A 24,983-nucleotide genomic window follows, 5' to 3' on the forward strand; every position below is an offset into this window, starting at 1 on the left:
GCTTTGCACTGCAGGCAGACACACCCAGGACTTGTGGTAATTTGGGGCTCTTTGGAGATCTTAAAAAAGTACCTAACATGTGACCTTTCGACTTAAAAAGCAATGGTGTTCTGTAGCCTTTCATAAATATAACAGTGAGGCTACACATCTACATACTGTGTTTTCACTGTAAAGTCTGGAACAACCAGGACTCTTTCTGGCCAAACTGAGCAATCGGGGTAGAAGGGCATTGGTAAGAGAGCTGGTCACTGCAGAGCTCCAGAGATCGTGTGTGGAGACGGGAGAAATGGCTAAAAACAGCTATAAATTATTTGTTTTTTCAAACATAAATTAAATTAATAATCACTTTAATTTGACATTTTATGCTGTGGCACACTGCCATCATCATAAAGCACTGACTCCAACAGCAGGTGTAAACTTTATCATATTTAATTCCATAGTAGCATATTGATGATGACACGCAGTACAAAAGCAATTACCAGATATTCCATTACAACTTGGACCCAGTGAACCCCACCAAAATATCAACAAAAAAACACCATAGCACTAAGTTTCTCTTAGTTGACGTCAGTAAGACAAACATGGTCTTGGTTTGGGGAAACAGAGCTAGGACCATTAGGATTATTTGCTCCTTTTTTTTTCTTTTTTTCTTCTTCTTATGAATAAAAATTGTTATATTGTATTTATATATTACAACACTCAATGAAAAAAACAACGTAATACAAAAAAATTCACAATATGAACCTTGAGTAATGCATGGAGACCTATGGCACATTTATTTCCTCACACAGATTTTTACATTTTCACAGAAGGTGCTTATAATCAGAAGCTTTGATTCTACATTGAGCGCAGTTGGATGCCATGGAGACACTGAACTCTGGGAAGCAGCAGCATGCCAATGCACATGATCTGACAATAGATGGCGCCATAACTCTTACCAGAGTCTGTCCACTTCTTGCACTTATGAGACTTTTCCATTTTCTCCTCAACATAATTTACAAGTGCCAAGCAAATGACAGACATGTTGAATCAAATACAGTGTGTTCCCAGATTTAATGCTGAAGTAGCTTCAAATGAGCAAATATTACACCATAACTTGAGAAAATGTGAAATATTTGCCAGCAAATACCCACCTGACTGTGATATTTGAGAGGATTTTGACAGGTTGGTTGTTGGCATATTCAGAGATATATTTCCATGTGGATTTGCCACAACACTGCATTTGAAGTGATGAGGACACTTTTTGTTTTTTTTAAGCACCTCAGTTTGACCACTGCTGGAGCATTTAATTTTTTATGAATTTTAATGACAACTAGAAAAATTCATCAAGCCTTTTAGACAGGTAATGAATCTAAATCCAGCTGGAATATTCAGTCTAGCATGAGAGGTATAAGAAAATGAATGTCACGTCATTCACATAAATTAATTACTGTTGAGTTAGTCATTTTATAAATAGGTGGAAATATGATCCTCACACAAACCTGATGATGAAATCTTTGTGTGTCTTAAAATGAGCCTCCTTACTCCTATACTGCGGCAATGACATTCCTGACAATGTCACAAGCTATTGAGTGTCCATCGAAATGAACAACTGGATGAAATGAACACAGCTGTACGATAAATATCCTGAAGTTAAAAAAAACAAAAAAAACAGACTTTGGCACATTGATCCTGCAGTGCAGCAGGTGGCAGGAGCACATAGAAGCAAACTTACAGTCGAGTGCTTTAAAAGTAGGTCTAAGCATTTTCCATAAGTGAAGCATTTTACATTCAATATTAACGACAGAAAACAGCAGTCTGACAAACACCAACATTTTGACTGCCTGTTAAAGGGCTGACTTACTTTTAGGTAGATTGGCAAATTATATACTTTACATGTCAATTTACATATATATTGTATAAGTATGTTTGTCAACAGGTTGTATATATACAGTCAAACATCATCTGACAACGAAAAATAATTCAACATTTGATCTTTTTAGACAGATGTGGCTGAACTACATCAAGAGTACGCACACAAAAAGTCTACATTTAGCAGCAATTACTAATGCGTACATCTTAGTGTCTTATGGTGAAAATTTTAAAGAAAGTAAAAATAATCAAATAAAAATATAATAAACTAAAGAAATGGTGCTTTCCTATTGTTCTCAAATGAGATATGAAGATTTAACTCTCAGAATAGAAAATGTGTTTTTTGAGGTATTTCTGGTGGGCATTTTTTACTATGCTCACAACTCATTAGTCATTATGGACAAAACATATGGGCTTGCAACAGAAGCAACTCTTAAACATCCATACAAAACAAAAAATACTAGTGGCTCTTGGATGTAAAAGTCCATATAAGGCAGCAGCTGCACACGTAAACAACAACACCACGGCGCTAAGATGCAGGAGAAGCACAGAAGGTTCATCGAAAGGATGAAATCCATGAATGAATGGATGAAAGGCAGGGCAAGAGAAAAAAATTAGCGAAAGGATGAGAGGTGATTGTCAATAGGAGGAGTTGTTTGACTGTGCCATTGGTTGGCCAGCAGAGCAGAATCTCTACAGAGATTAAGCTGGAGTTCACGGACTGAGATCAGACCAGCGTTTCAGGCAGTGTGTCGGCATTGTCCGAGGACAGCAGTTGCCAGATCTGCCACCGGTCCCTCTGCCAGTCCTGCCACTCCGGGCTCTGTGGCACCATTTGGGCCTCTGTTGTTGAGGCTGAGTTACTCTGCGTCGCACTGGACCTCCCATGCTGCAGAGGGGGCAGCTGAGCCGCTGCGAGCTGAGGCGAACTTTGAGAACTAGCCAGTCGATGGTGGGCATTATAAGGGGGTGGAAAGCGGCTGTCATTAAGCGTAGCGGGGCCACCATCAGCAATGTTCACCCCGCCTTGAGGTCTGGAGCTCGGATTAATTCCGTGTCCACTTGCTCGCTGGAGGCCTTGCGTGCTGTTGAGGTGCGACGTCACCGAGGGGTTGATGTTCAGCTGCAGCCGTGGTCGTCCCGTCCCTACATGAGGGCTGGTGCACACTCTGCTGACCGGGGGGTGGGATCTGCACTCAGTGATGCCTGGTGCTGTCTGAGTCCGTTGTAGCGTTGCCTGATGCCTGCCATCGGCATGGAGTCCATCGAGACCTTCCTGTGAGCTGCGAGAGCTTCCTTCTGACATGTTACCATGGGAACCTAGAAGCAGAACATCAACTTCATCAGTGGCATTAATTAGTGATTAGAGTTTAATGAATAACAAGGGACACACACCACTAGTAGGTGCTTGGCATAAGAATATACAAGGAAATGCTGAAACACAAGTTTCTTTAACAACACTTTTAGCAGGTCTTATTGTATCGTAAATATAAAGACAAATAAAAAAACATAACTCTTCATTCATTTTTTAAAATTTTTCTACACAAGATAAACTTAACCACAATTTTCTGCAGAATTGGTTACTTTTGCAGATATCAAATCATTTTAAAAATGAATAAAAACCAACAGGACAGGAGGTTTTCTGTCCTACCAATGAGTTAATGAGTTGAATGCATTCACCTGGCACCACAGGTGTAAATTAGCAGCAAATTAAGTGTCTACATATAAATAAAAACCAGCAGGACCCTGGTCTCTGATGACCAGAAATCACAGACGAAACTGTGAAGGTTAAGGTGCTTCATTTTTCTTCCTGTCTGATGGTTAACAACCAGCGCCAGGTGTCAGGCACATACTGCTCTGCCTCATTAACTGCTAGGACCTGAAATGAGGGAAAACAGTTTACCTGTGTATGGTTGGTCCTTGAATGCTGGTTTTAGAGTGCTGTGCCACGTTCCCCATATGTTAGCATGCTCCTCTGATATAGTGTCTGAAGGAAGACTCAGACTCAGTCTCACAGTAAAGAAAAGAACATGGAGTCCATATTTCTTTTACATACAACCCAGAAAAAATACAGACACCGAAAACCAAAAAACAGATCCGAGAAAATGTATGTTCTTAGTATGAATTCACATCCTCAGAGTAGAATCTATAAAATGAATCGCTGAGTGTCACCTTTGGTACCCCAAGTGTCAGCTGCTCCAGGCTCTCTGCTCCAGCCAGCCACCTGCCCCACCAGAGTGTACTGCTCTGGGACACGGAAGAGCTGCTCGCTACCTGGGCTCCCTGGTTCTCCTCTCCGCTCACTCAGGACCGGGGAGTTGTTGTCATAAGGAGAGACCTCACCACTGGATACCTTGTTGGAATCACTGGAGGAACGGCGCTCGCTCAGGGTGAAGGGCTCCTCTGACGGCAACAGGTCAGGACTCCTGTGGGCGAAAACAAATGTAGATGAAAAAGAGAGAAAAGGAAAAGAGAGACACAAGACCACATGAAATGTGATCGTGTAGACTCACTGTGATGCCTTTCTCCTCAGAAGGTAGTCCACCACATCTGGATCTGTCTCCAACAGACTCATCAGCACCTCATTTTGCAGATCAGGAGGAACCTACAACAACAACAACAGCTTGATGGATCTCATTCAGTGTTTCATTCTCATTTATCCTGATTTTATTTAAAGATCTCACTTTTTTACCGACTCATTCCTTTTAAAAACTAGAAATGAGGACTTTCCTACTTGTGCACGGACCAATGTGTCAATGCAAACAGTGAGAGAACTGAATGTCTCTTATCCGTCTTGTCTTGTCTGTCTGATCTTCAGGTAACTAGCTGAAATTTATGCTTATCAAACATGTGGATTATAATGAAGAACACTGTCCAAGCTGCCCACGAATGATTCTGATCCTCAAATGCTTTGAAAGTAAAAGTTGCCAGGTCCCTAACAAATTCAGACATAAGCAGGTTATGAAACAACTTTCATATGTCATTCACAGAACCTGAGCTGCCTACAAATCTGTTTTTACTCACCGAGACTGAGCAACTCAGTCCCAATTCACTATATGCGATTAATAGCTCTTCATTGGCTTACTGCAGGAATGTAAGCCTCAGGGGAACGGTGGTGGCAGATTACAAAACATTACGGTTTAAGATGTCGGACCTGAAATGACCTGAAGTGCCTGTCTGCACTGTTTTTGAGAACCCCGGGAACAGAAAGGAACAAAAGCAACTGATGAGGCGGTAATCCGTGCAAAATGGTGACGGCTTCTGACACCACACGGAGGATTTCATGCCTGAATTTTCAGCTTTTATTTTGGAAAGAAAAAGTTCAAGTATCTGGATGAAAGGTTTTTGGTGTTACTGTCAGTTAACTGGCAAGATTTTTACTTTCTTGTTATAGTACCAAGAATTCAGGCATGATTTTGACCAAAAACACTCCTCATTTAATCTGTTATGTTTCACTCTCTTTGTTTTTTTTCTCCTCTTCCTTCTTACTTTCCTATGTTTGTTTCTGTCTTCTTCTTTCTCTCTGTTCACTAAACCAGGCAGAGCTCTGTTTTTATTAACTAAGACACAACCATTGTGTGTTAAGCCAGGAGGGATTGTCTTACTTTAAGTCGACACAGGAATGTAAGAGAGAAAGTGAGCAAGTGAATGTGAGACTGTGTATGTGTGTGTTTCCTTGAGGGGCAAAAGAATCAAAGGAGGAAGTGAGGTGAGGTGAGGTGAGATGAAAGTTAGAAACACACAAGCTCAGGGACTGACCATGAAGAGGGTTTGGTAGCTGGCGATCATTCTCTGCAGCACGGCGATGACGGCTGTGCTTTCCTCAGCTCTGGCCGAGCTCTGGACGCTGAACTCTTTGTCTGAGTTCTTCTGCTTGTGGAGCAGGTTAGGGCCAAAGATGGTGGCCAGATTCAAAGATGTCATCTTGTTCCCTGTGATCTACAGTAAAGGAAACAAGCAGTTTGGATTCAGACACACAAAAGTACAGCCCTGTTAATGCTAGATCATCAGGTGCCTCATCTGTAATCCAACTGAATCCTCCACCAATGAGGATTAATTCATTTTCAACATAAAAGCATGTTTATGCAAAGAAACTTGTACTTGATGTTTTTAAATTAACTCGAACAGCATGTCATCATGATGCGTGCTGTTTATGACAGTATTTCATAAGTGAGTAGACTACACAGACTACAGGCACAAGGCTGAAATGAGAATATTGGGAGGAGAGTAAAATTGACCAGATGATGGTGCTAGAAGTGAGCAGTCCCAGTGAGGGGCCCACTCCCTCACAAAAATTGGGTGACTACTTATTGTTTGAGTTCAGTTTACAAGCAGTTTTGTCACCTTTGCCTGCATTGTTGGGAATATCAGGACCTGTTCTCCTCCCTTATCAGGAGAAATTTATTTAAAAATTGTGCTGCAGAAATGACATCACTGCGTTTTGCTGTGATTACACAGTCTTTGGAAACACTTCCTTTCATCCCTCCTGACTCTTCTTCTCTCCCCTTTCTCCTCCAGTTCTCACGTACATCTCCGTCCTCATCCAATCTTTCATGTTGATTTTCCCATCTGTGCCGTCCTCTGTCTGTATCTCGTCAGACCCCCCTCTGTGTTTTTGTCACTGAGCAATAGATGGATAACAGGTGGCATCATGGGGTTTGTTAATACTGAAAGTGTTGGAGTGTGCAACAGCAACCTCTGTTTCCACTAGGGTTGGGTGATGATGTGCATCCTGTGACAAAATTAGTATCTACAGTTGCAAGCCCTTCAAAGCTTGGACAGCTCTTTTGGTGATAAATTTATTTTTCTGCGTCTTTCCAACCTTCCTCCCTTCCCACTCCCAGTCCCAAAGGAGAGACAGGAGCCACAAGCAGCCAAAAGTATTGATGTGTTGTTCCAGGCTGAGTGTGAAACGCTCCTACTTCCTGTCACGATCTCAGATACAGATACTGGAGCCATGAAGTCGTGAAGGGAAAAAACACACACATCAGTGTTTGAGCCCCCTTTCATGTGTATACACACAGAGATAGCAGAACACACTTCCATCTGCGCACACGCATGCTGAAACACACTCTGTGCTTCTCTTTCACACATACAGTACACACAGAGCCTTATACCCACGCACATGCAGAGACACTAAAACATGCACACATGTCCACAGTTGGGGAATTAATGAAGGCTAAAGGGCTTGTGGGAGTGGGAGAGTGGAGATCATTTAAACCACGAACAGTCTTGATAACGGATCATGATGTCACTTCCTGTATCCCGACATCACCTCCCCTCATTGCTGCTATCACAGGATCAAAATCTAGTTTTCACCATTCACTGAGACATTTTAATTTCTTCAGCAGACTAAAGAAAGCACATTTTTTCCACTTTTTCACTGTCCCTCAGATTTACAGTACATGTCTGAAAGTATGTAGACAGAGGAGCACAGTATGTCGACACCTGAATTTTACGGCCTTCTGTGATTTGTTGAAGACCTCATTCCAAAAACCGTAGGCATCACTGTGCTGTTATAACAGCCTCCCACTTCTGGGAAGGCTTTGTATTAAATTTTGAAACCTGGCTGCAGGTATTCACTCCCATTCAGCCAGAAGAACATCAGCAAGATTGTGTACTCATTTTGTGCGATACGGCCTGGCTCGCAGTCAGTATTCCAGTTCATCCAAAAGGTGTTGGATGCGGTTGAGGTCAGGACTCTGTCAAGTTCTTCCAAACTCAGAAAAGCATTTTTTATGAACCTCGCTTTGTGCATGAGAACATCGTCCTGTTGAAAAAGGTCATTCCTCCTTTCAAACCATGAAAAACCACCCCCAACCAAAAGTATGTGGATTTTTGGCCATATAGTGTATCTTGCAAACTCCTGGCCTTGATCATGGGGACCACAGTCTTGGGGAATCCTTAGTAACATCAAATGTATTACATTCAAGTTTTGACCAACAGTTTCACTGTGTTTATATCCTTCCAAAATTTGTTTTAGATTACAATCAGCAGTTGTGAGTTAAATACCTTCATCCAAGCTTCTCCTGTTGCTTGAGGAAGGTACAGAAATATTTACTTTGACAAGAGTTCCCCAAGTTAAGGTGGAACTTTAGACTAGTTCTTTCCTTGTACATTTTACAGCCACTAAGAGCCGAAAAGCTGAGGTGTCACCCCAGTTTACCAGAGGGCAGATGTGGAATAAATACAGCCATTCACATCATGATGGGTGTGATAATCAAGGAAAGGCTATGGTGCAATCTTACATCAACCCTCGTTCTGTTTCAGGCCTGAAAGGCAAAGATAAATATGTGTACATACCAACCACACGATCTGATTCTTATCACTTCCTTGGTAATTTCCTCCCAATGAGGTGGAAACAGAAGGTTACCCATAAGCACATGTTGCACACGACTAAAAGCGACTCCAATTGGATGTTTCAGACTCATGTTTGTATTTTTTGCTACTTAATTTGTGGATTTTGCTGAAGGACTTTTTAGTAGTTTAATTTCCTGTTGATAAAAGCTGGTGCTCACCTCTTGTCCGTCTTTGTCCTGTCGGTCGTGCGCGTGATCGGCCACAGTGGACAGAAACTCCAGAAGGCGATGGAGCGTGTCACTGTTGCATGCTGGGAGCAGGTAGACCAGAAGCTGAGCAACATTCTGCTGCTCATCTGGGTCCAACACTGCAACACAGATTAGGATGGATTGGGTGAGAAAGAAAAAATGCAGAAAAGAGAAAAGGAGGAAGAAAGGTATGGTGAAGCTTACATGTGGTGTTGATGAAGGCCGTGTAGAGCTCCTTGGTTAGGAGAGGGTCGGGCATATCCCTGAGGAACTCCTTCAGCAGAGCAGCCACATCATGAACACTGTGCTCCTCATCCAGCTGGACGTCAATGCCACGATCAAACTCCTCACGCAGCTAAAGGAGGGACAGAAAGAAAAGAGAGGGCAAAGGAGAAAGAGAGGAAAAAGGGGGATTCAGAAACATCCTCTGCTCATAACAATAGACATTATATTCTAGGTAGTGCACACACCCACACACACTCGCTTCCTGTTGGTCCTCCAAGTGACCTGGTAGTCTCTCAGTTCAAACTAGTTTTACCAGACAGGATCCTAATCTCATCCGACCTTTGGATGACTTCCAGAAAAATAGAGAGTCTATTGTCGGCCATGATGATGGTTACACATGGGACATCTGGGTGCAGCATATACCACAGTAACTTAAGCTAATAAATTGTTATAAGTCACAATGAGCTGACAATGGTGTCAAATGCATAAATGTTGACATTGGATTGTATCAACACAGACCAGCAGAGAATGCATTTCATTTGTCACACATAATATACAGATGTGTGAATACAAACTGTTTCATTTAATGAGTTTATAATAAAGAAGAGGTGTTATAAACACACACAGAGGTAGAGTGGTCCATCTAACTACAGTAAAAACATTACTATTGTTATATTTATAGGAACCAAATCTTAGACTGTCAATGGTTAAAAAACAAAACTTAACTTTTAACAAGTAATCACTTTGCTCCCTATTTTTTTTTAAAACACATTTTCTTCAAGACACAAGACCAAAACGCATTTTAGTGACAAACTACAACAAGTGCATGTGAGAAAAACCTCTTCAGAGAAATAAAAACAAACAAAACACTATAACATTGCGTTTATAACCATAATAACCTATCATGAATGCTGCTGCTGCTGCTGCTGATCGAGTGACAGTTGAGTTGAACTTCAAATGTAAAAAGTAAAGAAATGTAAAATGAGCTTTTTTCTACCTCCCCTATAATACAGGAAACCGTGGACATATACATGAAGGTCAAACAAGTGTGCTTGTGCCGGCTGGTGAATGAATTATGTCTCCAAGTGGAAGTCAGTGCAGCGGAAAAGATGTTAAAGTGGATGCTGCCCACACTGATTGACACTCAAAGCTTAACCCTGACCTATGTATTCTTCTACTGTTTTTTCCACTGGAGTCATAGTTAACAGGTAATGAAAGCTGTGGGAGTATGTAGAATAATGTATTGTGATATTGTGTGTATAGAATATATTTGTTTGAATAACAAATGATCTGCTCTGTCGGTTTAGTGTGTGTGTATATTTCACAAGTATATTCAAGAAGTGTGTCCTTGTCCATGAGCTGCTGAAATAAGTTTGTTGTTTACATGAAAGAAACGCAACAGATGAAGCTTCAGTAGCATGACCGGCACATTTTGGTGCACTGTGTTATTATAACACAATTTTTTTCTCAGAGAGGAGGTTTTGTTTGTTGTTGGAAAATGTGTGAAGAGTGTTTCACTTTCTGCAAAACTGGCCTTTGAATTGGTGTTGTTCAGCTTGTCTGTGAGCACAAATGATACATAGCAACACGATGCTCCCAAAGAGGATACAAGTATCCAAATGATGTGAGGCATGTGCTTTGGCCCTGCAGTCACTAGATCTCAACCCAATGGGAAATTTTTGACAGTGCTCTTCATACTATCGTCAAAACAGCAAATGAGGGAATAACCAAAAAGACTCACCTGTCGGACTCTCTTCTTGGAGCTGCCCACTCTAAAGATCCCCACAGTCTGCAAACCTGAGTGGAGAAGTAGGAAAAAAAGTATCTAGCACCTGTGTTATGACAGATTAAAGACTGGATGTACATATATGATGGTTACAGGAGTAAAGTCACTCACCATATTTCTCGATGTGCTGACAGCAGCTGTCAACCACCCGGGGCACCTGACGGTAGATGGGATTGAGGCTCAGCCTTTTGTCCCGGTGCTTCTCCTTTTTACTGGGCGTTTCGGTGGGCAGAGAGAGCTGCAGCGCCTCGAGCAGGCGCGACTGGTTGTCGTCCAGGTCGGTGATAGAGTCCACTGACATGCCTCCCTGGAGGACAATTTGTGCGTTTGATTCAGACAAACTGAACTCAGCTAAATAAAACATAAAAACCTAGTCCTTGCCTTGTAGTTCAGACTACAATCAGTTTTATTATCTCATCTCACCCTCCTGCGTGCACGTGGTGCAGCTTCTGGGGTGTTGGGTGACGTCGACTCATTGGCTGTCTCTGATGTAGAACTCAGTGAAGAGTTACTGCTGGATAACTCCTTATTGGATGGCCGCTTGGTGGCAAACTGCAGGACACATGACCCAAGAGCTGCATTTGTTTTTTCATACAAATCAAATGGGATAATTTGCTGAAGAAATGATATTTGTCCCTAAAAAATCCTGTAACAAATAGAATTATCTCAAGAGAGGAACAAGGAAAAAGATGAATACAGTTGAATCTACAGACCTGTAAAATGGATGAGACAAGGTCAGAGGAGTCCTTGTGCTCCTCACGCTGTGGAGGGTCCTGACGATAGCCGTCCTGACGCTGCCTGTGCGTTCTGTCATTAGCAATGACCTGGGAGAGCGGTATACTGAAGGCCTGGGGTATGCATTCTGTAAGAGAAGAAGATTAAAAAGATGAGGAAATAGAGATGGGAGGAGAAGAAAACCAAGGCAGAAAGATGGAGCATGAAGAGATGAAGAGGAAGTGAGAAAGATGATTTAAACATTATTCCAGGTGAAAACTGAACCAACAAAAGCACACAGGTGGCTGCAAGAAGAAGAGAAGTAAAACAGAAAGAAAGCTCTATTAGAAGCTTCCAAAAATAGCTGTGAACTTGAAACAAGAACATCACACACATCTCCAATTAAACTTTTTATTACTTCTATTGGAGCTTGCTTTTTACATGCGATTAAAGCGTCACCACACGTTTACTATGTCAGTTAAAACTCTTATAGCACTCCTGCAGTACTACAGCTGTTTTCCAAAATAAGACATCACAAGAAAACTGGAAAAAAAATCTGGCTACAACAAACCACTAATTCTAATGCCTTTGACCAAAATAACACAACTTTGATTACGCTCACCCACAAGCAATGTCGTGTTCTCTGTGTAGGTCATTTTTAGAAGCTGCTCAGCACTGACACATATGTTAATTACAGCTAGCATAGCATGTTATCAAGCTTATGCCTTTGTTCCATTTTCCCTAATTTTAAAGTATGACGAGAGGCAGAGTGGAGTTTGTTTTGGCAAAAAGTTGCAAGAGATGTGGAGTTTGTACAATGATTAAGTGAAGCAAAAACATAGCAATTAACTAGGGACTTGTTTCTGTTGCCAATTTGTGTTGAACTGCTGAAATGCAAGCACTTGAAGATATGCACAGGGCTCACTAGAGAGAGAAATGATGTCATGCAGGGCCATCACAGGCTATATATTCCATTATACAGAATCCCAAAGCCTGAGCCAACAGCTGGGAAAGAAACAGTCCAGCTGTTCAGTGCATGTGTGTATGTCTGTGTGTGTGAGTGTAGAAAAGAGGCAAGGAAAACAGAGAGAGGGAGAAAGCAAAATGCATTCCACAACCACAAGTGGAGGACTGTGGTTCATGAACAACATGACCACTAACACTGTGACACAACAAATTTACTCTGCAGCCTCACAGAGTTAACAGAGCTTATGTAACTTGCACAGACACACATGTGCACACAAACACGATCTGGATCGCATAATGTACAGTCTTTGCTGACGTAATGTGCAACACTTCTCAGTGTGTCTACAGCCAGACCACATTTATCAAGCCATGTCAGATTTACATGAATCTACATTTTCCAGGCCTACAGCATCTTAGGAACAACAATGTAGGTTTTCAGTGCACTTCTTTTCTCGCTATTCCTTATTCATGTCCATGTAGTGTGTTTATATTAGCTGGATATGTTTTCAGAAAGTATCTAAGAGCCTCAGGAAAGTCATAAATAACATGAAACGTTTGCTTTCATGTGCACAGATCGGTGCAGTTTACCTCTCAAGACAACACACTGAAAATACCAAAAAAAAAAAGTATTTGAAAGACTAATTGGTGAATCTTTGCTTTGACTGAACTTGATTGAATCTATCTGAGGTATAAACTCACCCTTAAAGCAGACTGCATCAGCTATTAAACCTTGTTTGCAGATATAGTTTGACTGAGGTGTGGTTATAGCACATGCAGCACACATTACTGTGGCTGCATCAAAGGAGGCAGTATTTTCCTTCTCCCTCTGTTGTGCAGAGAAAAGGCTGAGCCCGTTTAGAGGGAAATGCAGGGCTGGTACTCAGGGACCCCAGGAAAGAATTAAACTTGGAATCCATTTGGAAGTTTAGACAACAGCTACATCTGAGACCTCTGGGATCTGGAGGGGTAGAGCCAGGCATGTAGTGGAGGGAAAACCCACCTAGACTCTGTTTATATTCACAGTTTAACCCTGACATAAACTTACATAACATATATGACTCTTTTTATGTGTCCTCACATTGATTTTTCATCCCCTCAACTGGAGGTCATAGACAACCGGCCAGTGCTTTTCCACAGCTGTCACCAGCAATACTTGGTTATGATTGGCCAAAGCATGCATAATATTTTCAGACCACACAGTTGTGACATAGCATCACCACTCAATATAAAACTCAGAGCTTGACAGCTGTTTCCTCCACTTGTTGGAGCAATGAAATAAAGACTCACATAGCTCTGGTTTGAATGGTATAAATTAACAATAAAGCAAAATTCATGTTCTATGATATTTTTCCTACTTGGCACAGTCAGCTCATGTAGTTTTGTGTTGGTGTTTTTTATGGATTTATTTTATGGGTATTTATTTATGCAGCTGATTAAGACGGGGGCACAGTGATTTCTATGTTTTTATGGATGAATGAGTTGAACCTTGAACCTCAGCTTATTTTAGATTAGTTCAATTATGAAAGTCTACAGGATTCAAGTGGCGGCTCTCCAAAGAAAAATCCTGAAAAATCATTACATGTAACAGTTGGAATGTGTAACAGTAGTTTTTGAAGTTGTTATCCAGTGGTTCAGTTTGCCATTTTCATAACATTGGGAGGCTTCTGATTAAGTTTGTGCATATTATGTTTGTATTAAACATTGCAAGCTATGCATAATTTGTTTAAGCATGGTAGGCTATTAGAAAGGAGGGATGTGTGTGTATTCGTGGTAAATGAAACCAGGGATCAGCTCCCAAACTCTCACAAATTTAACAAGAGAGGCCTATTTTATTTTATCTCCATCTGCACTTCTTTGATGAAGATCCTTTTCACTTTGTGCCAAATATGCTGCTTCTCAGAGCCCGGTCCCCTTACAAGGACAAATTACAGTTGTGACAAAGAGAGAGTAAAAGAGATATTGAGAGAGAAAACCCTGTGAACCGCCAACATGTCAGAGTTCATGTTGAAAGATCTTGCCGTACCTTTGTCTTTACTCTTCTCTTTTGCAAGAGAGTCCAACTTCCTCCTCAGTGACTTTTTCCTCTTCTGTCCATCTAAAAGAAAACAAGAGAATAAATCATCTGAAACAAACAGTCTCCATAACAGCTGTATCTTATCTTATTATATCTAATAAGCTTATGTCAGGAATGCAGACATAAATTAGCCACGGGGGGGGGGGGCTGTCTATGAACCTAAATCCATTTAACTGAAATGTCAGACAGGGTTGCCCACGGTAGTCAGCAGAAAAAATATCTATCAAAACATAAAATCACTGATATTTGTTATCTACTCTGACCTATATGTGTTAAGGACTTTTTTACTGTGAACACTGGGAAATGCTGTACTCTGCAATGCCATACATGGGCATCCATAGACTTTCTTGGCAAGGTTTCCCTTGAAAGAATAAGAAAAGGACAGAACAGCTGCCAGAAAGTGTAATTCCCTCTCAGTATACGGAGCTTATAGTGGAGGAAATTATTGTTGTAAACCTCCACTGTGAGACTGATCTTGCTCTGGAGGGTCATTGGTGTACTTTGCATACTATAAATAGAAATATCTGATGTGCTACATTTGCCAAAAATGCAAGAACAAACTGCCATTGCAAACAATCATATGAGCTGCTCTAAAAAATATCTTTATATGTGTGTACGTGAGAGCTTTACATCCAGGTTTTGGACTGGAGCTTTCTGCAAGGAGCAAAGCTGCTTTGTCAGCTGTCAACATGATGAATGACTCCTGAATTGCTGATTAATGATCAGGAAACTCTGGAAACCGTGGCACACGCAACTTTAAAGCCTTGGCAACCTCATCTCAGACCAGGATGTCAGTTCATGGAAACCTCAGCATCTTTTAACGCTATCATTCGGTCACTCTGCTGTTTGCTTTTGGGGATCCAAAACCAACTCTTTTACACATCAGATCAGTTTGGACTCGCCCAGAGAGTTTTCTCCTTGATCTGCTGATTTAGCAACCTCAGTTTCAACCCCAGATATTCCCTTCGTCTGTATCGAATGAGTGATTTGTGGAGCTCAGGAAATTTTATCCAGCTCCAACAACACGTTTGATGGTAGCGTCAGCCTCTTATGTGAGGGAGCAGGTTCAGTTTCCCCATGTGTCCAACCATCTCTGACAAATCAGAACTAGTTGCTGTTCTTTGATAATCAGTTGATTGAGAAACTTACATGTGCTTTTAAGCCTCTGAGCTGCAAAAAACAGACAAAAAAATGCAGCATTAAGTGAGAAGGACAAGAAGTGAAATCTTAGGTGGACAAGAGAGAAATAGGTGAGGAAACAGTGAGGAGGGGGTGTGAGATAGAAGGAGAGAGAAAGCAGATGTTGTGATGGAGAGCAAGGGCAGTGAGAGAGAGAGGAGGGAGAAGCAGAGATAGGAAATGGTTTGGATTTTTGACAGATGGCTCCCAAAGCCGTACGGAAATCCCCGAACCTCCAAACCTCCGCAGTTCAACTTCCAACCAGTTGTGAAACTATCTGATGAACCTTTGCTGCTTTTCTGTGTCATCACACCCTCATCCCATCCCTTGTGGTCTCTCCTTCTTCAATCTACTTCTCATTCTTGAAGAAACATTAGGAACATGAAACCTGGCACTCAGATAAATATGAGGAACAGTGAAGCTAAAAAGCCCACAATAGCAGTGCTGAAACAGCACACACACACACACTTATACACACAAGTTGAAATATTTCCCTTGTTAGCACATGGCGGCCGTCAGGGGCTCTGGAATTCATAAGCAACACAGACAAGTACGTATTAAATCATGGTGGGGAGAGGTTTAACCTTCAGCTGGAATGCAAGGCCCTGGATAATCCACTGGCTGCACTACACTGCTGCTATGGCAGCCACTCCACTGCTATACAGTACAGTGAGAAAATGCTGCACTCACTGTGCATGCGTGCATCTGTGTGACCATGGACAGATGCAGAAAGTTAAGAGTACCGTTCTGATATTTATTCTCTTTTTTTTTGCTAATTTTTGAGATGTAGAAACACAGCAGCAGCTTCATAAGGACGTTTGTTGGTGTTGAATTTGACAGGCTGTAAACAAGACAACAGTTAGTGGGTCAGGAACTCCAAAGAGTCATGAGAGACATCTGAATCTCAGGATAATTTATCTTATTTTATAATAATATGTCTCTGGCCTCTAGAAATAATTCAAATAAATAAACCTAAGTGGGAATAATTTGCTTCTTTGCTAACTTGGTACAACTAGAAGATGCAACCTGTGACAAGAAGCTGCAAATAGACACCATTTCATCACAAACCCAAAAGGTAGAGAATCTCTGACTTGAGCACTTTATTTGGCTTTGGGCACACACCAAGAAGTCAGTCTGTGCACTGTGACGTGTCTTTACAATAAACGGTTACGGTCATTGTTTTCTCTTCTACAGTTTAGCTAATGTGGATTTAGTTAAAACATTATGTTGTCTTCATAACGATATTGCTGTTTCCAGATATGAGCTATGATCCTGTTGAGTATGATGTTAATTTTGCTGACAGGAATGATGAATTTCTGTCTTCAGAAATCCCACATTTATATGTTGTACATTCTAGTATTATATTCAGTGTACTGTGTGCCTTACTGAACTTATTATGGCCTGCCCACGTCTTTGCTTTAAACTGAGTAGGATTGTGTATGTGTGTGTGTGTGTGTGTGTGTGTGTGTGTGTGTGTCTATATATATATTCTATCACTAAACCGTGATGCACGTAGACATTTTTAGTATGGGCGAGTCCAGTGGGAAACAAACCACCAACTTGAGTAGTTTCAGAGCGCACTGCCCATTTTTGCTATATCTGGCTTAATTTGTCTAATTTTTTCCAAACCCTTATTCTCTTTATGGTTTGGTTTACAAGACCAAAACACAGTTATTTACAAATACAGCCTGCTTTTGCAACATTTAGGACTTTTTAAAAGTGTGAGTGTATATGGTGACTAGTGGGGTGACTGCACTCAGCCTCAGCTGCAGCGGAAAAGGAGTCGCGTGTCATTATGGGGGGGGGGGGTGAAACAGGAAGCGCCCGATCCTGATGTGAAGCGTGGTTTACATCTAAATTCATGTGTTGTCACAAGTTTCCCAAACATAGACCATACATGACTTCCTTTAAATACACTTAAGGGATGACAAGAGGATGTGGTCAGAGGCTTTACTTTATAGGACACTCGAAAGTATCTGCACAAGCTTACACAGCAAACGTGGATTAAGAATGAGAAGTGTTTGTGAGAGAGAACAGTTCTGGAGTCAGGGACAGATGCATTCTGCCACAGTTAACAGTCACATAAATGTCAGGGTTTTGACAGCCTGAGGCTATCTGAGGTATGTTGAAGCAGTAAATTCCACCCATCAGGAACTCACATACATAAAAATTACGTAACAGTGTTTAACTCAGGTCTGCAATATGCATTAAACCACACACACACATGCTCCCACCTTTTGGCATGGTAATCTGACATCCCAGGTCATAGTCCTGATGTAAGCGGGTGTAGGCAACCTCCTGCAGCCTGGCCCTCTCCAGCTCCGACAGGCTCTGGATGGCAACTGGGGTCAGACGCACACTCCGCCCCGACAGACTGCTCCAGGTGAAATCACCCTGGGGTAGACAAACGTGAACACAAAGAGTAGGGTGAGACTATCAGAGCATAGAATATTTGGTGCAGTGGGTTGTGCTGAGCCGACTTCCACTGCTGTTTTTCACCTTGAAAAATGACTGTTAATGGACATATCCGAATTAACTTCAACAATACACCAAATATAGATACAAACTGACAGATTATCATCTGTGAACAGTTGGTAGCTTAAAGCTGCTTATTTATAAATTCAGCATATACAGAGCAACATTAGAATCCATTTGAGGGTTGCAGGTTAGAAAGGCAAAACTAATGATTTAAAATTAGTCTGGGTTCTAATGAATGACCCCTTTTTACGTACAAATAGTGTATTTATTTGATCCATTGTTAACATAAGACTATTGATTTTAGTTTAACTAGTTTTTTTCTACAATTAAAGTCAATCACTCTGGAAGGAAAAGAAAACAATATATTAAGAGCTTTTATTCAGTCACGCACAATGGTTTAAAAGTGCAGATCAGTTTTGACCCCACAGGGTCTTCATCAGGGCGGAAATAACGTAAAGAAAACCTGCAGCACATTAAGGTTCCCTGGACTTCATGCCTGTGAAACTGAGTAAACCTTTGGCCTCTGCGTTCTTTGCATAATAAAAAAGTATTGAAAAAGCTTTTTATGTGATTTTTATGAGGTAGACAAGCTTGGCAGTAGATTGTGTTAGATAAACAAACAATTACAATGAAAAAAGCAAAAATGAAAACCCTAATGTTACTATTACAACAGTATAAAAGCCTAACTAAATGTATAAAATTGATGTTGCCTGCATAGAAATATAAACAGAAAGACAGCATGTACCTAGGAAAGAAGTCTTTCTCTAAGGAGCAAGTGAGGACATCCTCCAGCACTGAAGTGCCCTTCCATTGATGGATTTGCAATATGCTCTCCACTCACGTAAACTAACATTAAGAATGCATAGCATATGTGAAAGAGGAGATGTGGTTTGTGGAAGGCCAGAGCATATAGAAAACAGTCTGAGTCATCGCACCCATTTTTCTGCAGCAGCCAGGTTTCATTTAAAGCTTTGGCTTAATCCGTGATCAAGGTGGAATTGAACTGAAGTGAATGGTAATGAATTGCTGGAAACCTGGAGACCGCTTTGGCTTTGATGAACATTTGAGTCATCTGAATCTCTGGTCATGCATTCCTCTGTGTCTACTGAGGGAAGAGGTCAGGAAGAGGTAGAGGTTAAGAAAGCGGGGAAAAAGAAAGAGAGGAGACATAGCTCCAATTTATCTAATGCTTTATCCAGACAGAGGGATTATAAGTGGACTCTAATGTGCCTGTGTTTATATGCTCTTATTTTGTATTCCTGCAAACTATTTACGTAACATTTTATATCTTGAAAACATAAAATTTCTTCAAATCTTCTGGGACTTTATGTCAAGAACCTGACTTTGCTTTTCATAATTAGACCTCTCTCAACAATATTTTGAGGTCATTCCTCCCGCTGTCAGCTCTCTTGTTATTTGACCCCACTCAGTGCAGTGAAGCAACAGAGCCATCATTCAGCCATGGGAGCAAAACAAGATGTGGACACAGGCAGCCTGGAGAGCCACCTGAGAGTGTGTGTGTGTGTGTGTGTGTGTGTGTGTGTGTGTGTGTGTGTGTGTGTGTGTGTGTGTGTGTGTGTGTGTGTGTGCGAATGAGCCTGTCACGAGTCAAGCGAAAACCAGGTTGCTTGTTGCCCCCTTTTTAATAGAGCATTTTATCCGGCACAGTTGTGTGTGTTTTTGTGTGTGTCTGCCATTCCTTATCGCTGGAGGAGGAAGCCCTTTTCCCTCCCGCTTGACCTCACACACAGCTTGAGGGGCACACATGCACATGCCTGTACACACCCACACTTACACACACACACACACACACACACACACACACACACACACACTGCAAAAGAAAAGACAAACAGTTGGAATAGTTAAAATAAGAGGCCTCTCCTCGGTCGAGCTGGTTCTGCCCAGCAGGATTTCTGAAGGGGATGGATGAGCTTCAGTTCTTAAGTGTCAACCTATGAAGCCTGTGGAATGCTGACAGAAGAGCAAAGGGGGCAGACTAAATCCTGGTATCACTGCTGGACTCTGGCAACAGTGAGCTGAAAGCCTGTGTGACCGGCAGGGGCACCCATTCAAATTTACAAACCGAGACGCTCCAAAGCTGCACAGTTTAATTGTTTAAAAAGCAGATCCTTGAATTCATTTGAAGTTGTTATATATTATTTTGTGTCTTGTATGATTTATTGATGATCTGTGGAGACGCAGAGGACACCACATCTGCAAAAACTTTGCAACATTTGGATTTTTTTCTTCACTGAATGTTCATTTAAGGATAAACTCCTGACCTATGTTATTTACAATGTTATATTTTTGTCAGCTGCATAGTTGAACTTTGAAGTTTCGGTGCACTACATTTGGTCTCATTACTCTGGGTAATGGATCACTATCTCTGACTAACAACTGTGCAAACCAAACGTGTTTTTTGTAGTTTCACGCAACATTATGTGAAAAGATTTGGTAAAAAAAAAAGGACTCAAAGTAAAAACAGGGGAGATTCAAAGATCTTGCAGAATGTGTGGAAAGTTACAGATTCTAGCTTTGAACAAGCCTCTTTTCCACATTAACGCTCCACTTAATGAAGCAAAAACACTGATTTAGGATGCATTCTGGCCTTCAAGCCATTAGAGCTGTGGGCCAAGTTTACCTAGTCAGACGTCCAAGCCTGGCTTTAACAGCAGCAGACACAATCACAGAAGCTGATCACCATGGTGAATAGTTTCTCTGAGTTCATGATTAAATCTTCAAGGGGAAAGATGTTTTGTTTCATTTTGTTTCCCTCCTCAGTAAGGAACCTGCTCTCATCCAGTAACACTCATCAAATCTAGAGCTTATTTTCTCATCCCTGAGATAACGTCTGCCAGCTACTGTTACATATTGGCTGTATCTGTGGAGTCAATAAGCTAAAAAACAAACGTGTATGATATGATCATGAACACTTGCCTAATGTGATTCTCAAACCCAAACAGATTAATGGGATCACATGTTACGGGACCACAAATCGCATCCATTCATTCAGTCACTGCTCATATATGCTCGATGTGAAGCCACAGTGCACCGTAACACTGAAAACCTTAGCAACATACAAGCAAAGTATTCATATTCTCTGATCACAGTGTGACGTGAATGCCTACTGAGATGTAACACTGTTTAAATAGCCTATATAGAGACAAATCTACCACACAGCTAGTGTCACAATCCTTTAACTCCTAATGTTTGTCTCCAAAATATAGTTGGTTGCTAAGCCTTCACACAGCTGCCATCATCAGTTTTCTTCCTGTATTTATTAGAACTATTGAACCCTCCGACACACACACATATACACACACACACACACACACACACAGATGATATTTGCTGGAATGGCTGCACAGATCGAATCAATAATCCCAAGTTTTACAAATGGTATTTTCTGCAAGTTTGCTACACTTAAAACTGATTTTGCATTAGCAGGAGTGAATCAGTGTAAATCATGACTATGCTTTGCAGGAAAGAAGAAAGGGGAAAGTGTTAGACACGTGGGGTAAAAGAATGCAAAGTGATTCATGTGAGCAGTTCATCAAAGCCTAGCAACATCTTGATGAGATGTGTATGTTATATAAAATGTTATGTAAAGCCTTAGTGTAACACATCTATTAAGCCTGGGATTCAGTGCTTGTTGTGTTGTCATTTTTATTGTTGCTCTGTGTTCCTATCTGACAGATGTTACTCTGGAAAGACTAATGACGCTGCTGACTGGACTGGCACTATGCAGTTAGATGACTAATGCCCTTTAGGCTTACAGTGCACCGCAGCATGTAGTTTCTGCTCTATTTCAGACAAAGGGACAAATGGCGCAATAGCCACACAGGCAAAAGAATATGTCAGTTTCCGTGGCAACGCATACACAGAAAATCCAAAGGGCCAGGAAGTGAGATAAATATTACCATGGTAACGCACCTGGAAGACACACACAGAGGCAGTGGGACACTTGTTGCTGTGATGCACAGAATAAATCATTCCCAATTCAAGGTTAATAACATTATTGTTTTACGTCAAGCTGACTTGGTAACGTCATCCCTGAATATGTGAGTCACAAAACAACCATTTAATAATATCTATCATTACACTTATATATACATATATATATATTGTGTGTGTATGTATAATATACATCAAATAAAGTTGAGTGCCACTGACTGTGACTGTCCCCCTGGATCATTCTGGATCATCATTATCTCCTAAGTATTATCGACAGCACCTCACACATATGTGTAGCCGATAATAAACAACACAGCTACCTCTTTCCTACTCAATATTCCATTTACCATGAGACATCAGTCAGTGTGATCATTATTGGCTTGCAGCACCGTGGTAACGCATTGACAAAACTCACTGCTCCCCATCTTGTCACACACATGTGACTGTATGACTGAGCATGTGTGTATGTGGCCGAGCGAGCAGCACTCATCCACGAAACATATTCATACACACACTGCTTTCAAGTGTTGTTGGAAATATCCTGACTACATGGAGACAATAGAGAAAGAAAAATCTGCTACCAAGCTTTGAATCCACTGGTTTGTGCAAAGAACTGGTTGGAAAACTTGCAAGACTCCAATGAGTTCTGACCTAAAATAAAGCTCATAAAGCTGAAGGCAGTGAATTAAGGATTTTTAAAGTGTTTAATGGAGAGCCTTTTTTTTATTGTGATATGTTGTAATAGCTTTCTAACTAAAGCAATCAAATGCTGGAGTATGGATAAAGTAAGGGAGGCACAGATGCGATTTTTTAACAAAACATTAATCTTAACATTTTGTCAGCAAAATGACAAGATAAATGTTAGAGACAGTCATTGTTCCCAGACCGTGAATCCTAATGCCTTTGGTGATCCTCCAGTTTTAACTTGCGCACCACCAGTTGAGTGGCTTGCCTTGAAAGTTAGCACAAGGTGAAAATTTTAAATTCTCAGGTTTAGATTTGACCTTGATTTATGACCAAGTAGGCTCAAGTTAAACAGTAGTCACATTTTTTATTTCCTAGATATGTGGTTCACTATAATCAGTGCACCATGTTACATCTGTTCATTTCCTGTAAAACTGCAACAATACAGTGACAAGTTATGTAATTACTATTATAGATCTGCTATTGGGTGAAAAACATTTAGCCACTCAAAGGGATGGATGCTATGGCATCTCTTTCTTACAAATATCTCTACAGCACAACAACATCCACACACACACTGTTCACTTATGGTGAATACAGACACTGGAGGAGCGTTCCAAAATTATTCACATTGTACTTGTGTTCAGTTTTCATTCCCTTTGTGTTGCAGCTGGCTTTTAAATGACCCTTGAGCAGAGTTTCTGTGCCACAACACTGACCCAAAGGAATGCACAAGTATTTTTCAGCACTACTCTTTTTTTTTTTTTTCTTTCTTGTCTTTTACAGGTTGGCTTCATGCATGCATGTAATAGATTGCTTTCGCTGACCTGGAACCTCCTCATGGTTCACATCTGCTTGTAATTACTGACCACCCTCGCTTGTCAGCCAGTGCTGTTGGTGTGTGTTTATGTGTGTGCATGTTTGTACATGTACCTGTCACACACTTACGATTAATATGCTTCTCCAGCTGTTTTGGGTTGTCCCTGATGCTTCCAGAGGGATACACAACCGCCAAATTATTGATCCCTGTTATCTACTCACAGGTGACATAACCCAATGTGAAAGTAATTCAGCGATATCAGGCTTATCTTTGGCTGTAAAATGTGAGGTTATCAACCTCTAGTATGGCAGGTCATGCAGATGGAGTATTATTTGAAGAAAACAACCTGTTATGGCTGTAAATGTGATTATCATACCATCCATTCCAACACAGAGAAAAGGGCAGCTGCATGGATTTGGACATATCTTATCACTTCCATAAAAACAAACAGTCACTCACAAATTTAGCAAAAGTTACACAACTTTAAAGCAGTTTTGTCTTTTCCAGCATGTCAGCATGCATCAGTCCAACATTTTCCCCTGAGAATCACATTCTGACGTCAAAAGTGATGTTTACTTTGGTATGTTGGAGTGATGATTTATAAATTTTTCTTTTCAAAAGGAACCAAAATACAAAACTTGGCTTAGCATAACTGTCAAAACAGCTTTTCATGTTGACTGCCACATTTGAAGCTCTTGATTTCATTGAAGAATTACACAACTCATTCCAACGATGCACAGCTTGATTATATTTTTATATTTATTTGATTATCTTTATCTGTTTTTTTCTCCAATTGGATACATGAATCATGACGTTTTTTTCTCTTGGTTTCAGTGCAGTTGCATCTCCTCATTGTATTTCTGGAATGGAGAGTCAAAACACCAGTTTTAATTTTTATTTAATTGGCATGTTCTTATTTTATTGACATGTTAGCAATAGCTCACTGGCTGTGGTAGGCCACCACTCATAAACGAGGAAATAGGGGACTTGAAAGTGTGGATACCAGCACTACTATGTGGGTATCAGCTTTCACTGCATATTGTTTTTTTGTCTGCCTTTGCATTTAATGAGTCCTCCCTGGCTCAGTCGCAAGAATGAGCAACTTTCACCCCCCCACCCGTCCACCCCCAATCATTGGCAGGCACTTCTAAAGCCTCGGGCGAACTTCAAACATTTTAAAGACAGATTAATATGAAGGGCCCGCAGCAATAATGAGGCCCGACCTTGAAGACTTAGGATCTTGCATAATGGTTACGTAAGCTACAAAAGCAACGAAAATCAGGTATTGTATCAACACTACAGTTGATAGTCGAAGGAGAAGTTGAAGTAATGTGTGTGTTTCGTGTGTGTGTGTGTGTGTGTGTGTGTGTGTGTGTGTGTGTGTGTGTGGTATTGGCTCAAAGCAATCTGTGGATGGCAGGGTAACCACAGATTACATCCAAAAATCTGTCAGGGTATTTTTCTATCAGCTGTCATTGGCAGACTGGGTTTATGTCAGAGACATTAAACTCCTGTTTATAACACTGAACTTTATGCATAACAACCCCAAGTATTTAAACTGAGTGTGTGTGTGTGTGTGTGTGTGTGTGTGTGTGTGTGTGTGTGTGTGTGTGTGTGTGTGTGTGTATTTGTGCTGGAAAAGAAACTTGAGACATTTGAAGTCTGTACATAAGCTTCTAACCTTTTCCCCATTTCAAGCCA

At 41.0% G+C, this 24,983-nt stretch overlaps 1 protein-coding gene across 4 annotated transcripts in view; it reads right to left on the minus strand.

The window, feature by feature from the left end:
- Positions 1-413: 413 nt before the first annotated feature.
- The window catches only part of LOC111222726 (rho GTPase-activating protein 6-like), a 70,388-nt gene continuing 45,818 nt past the window's right edge, over positions 414-24,983 (minus strand). For 2 of the 4 annotated variants that reach the window (XM_022746546.1, XM_022746549.1), the window contains exons 2-15: positions 17,578-17,737; positions 15,314-15,334; positions 14,114-14,185; positions 11,124-11,272; positions 10,834-10,962; positions 10,522-10,717; positions 10,366-10,421; positions 8,604-8,754; positions 8,370-8,518; positions 5,611-5,790; positions 4,365-4,456; positions 4,024-4,277; positions 3,755-3,838; positions 414-3,171 (exon numbers count right to left, since the gene is read on the minus strand). In XM_022746546.1, the coding sequence (XP_022602267.1) occupies positions 2,579-3,171; positions 3,755-3,838; positions 4,024-4,277; positions 4,365-4,456; positions 5,611-5,790; positions 8,370-8,518; positions 8,604-8,754; positions 10,366-10,421; positions 10,522-10,717; positions 10,834-10,962; positions 11,124-11,272; positions 14,114-14,185; positions 15,314-15,334; positions 17,578-17,737 (2,286 nt within the window). In that variant the 3' untranslated portion in view covers positions 414-2,578. The remainder of the gene's footprint in view (positions 3,172-3,754; positions 3,839-4,023; positions 4,278-4,364; positions 4,457-5,610; positions 5,791-8,369; positions 8,519-8,603; positions 8,755-10,365; positions 10,422-10,521; positions 10,718-10,833; positions 10,963-11,123; positions 11,273-14,113; positions 14,186-15,313; positions 15,335-17,577; positions 17,738-24,983) is intronic. The other 2 variants (XM_022746547.1, XM_022746548.1) reach the window with 2 other exon arrangements.

Source organism: Seriola dumerili, unplaced genomic scaffold (assembly GCF_002260705.1).
Source record: "Seriola dumerili isolate Sdu_G_001 unplaced genomic scaffold, Sdu_1.0 BDQW01000105.1, whole genome shotgun sequence".
Classification (NCBI taxonomy): Eukaryota; Metazoa; Chordata; class Actinopteri; order Carangiformes; family Carangidae; genus Seriola; species Seriola dumerili.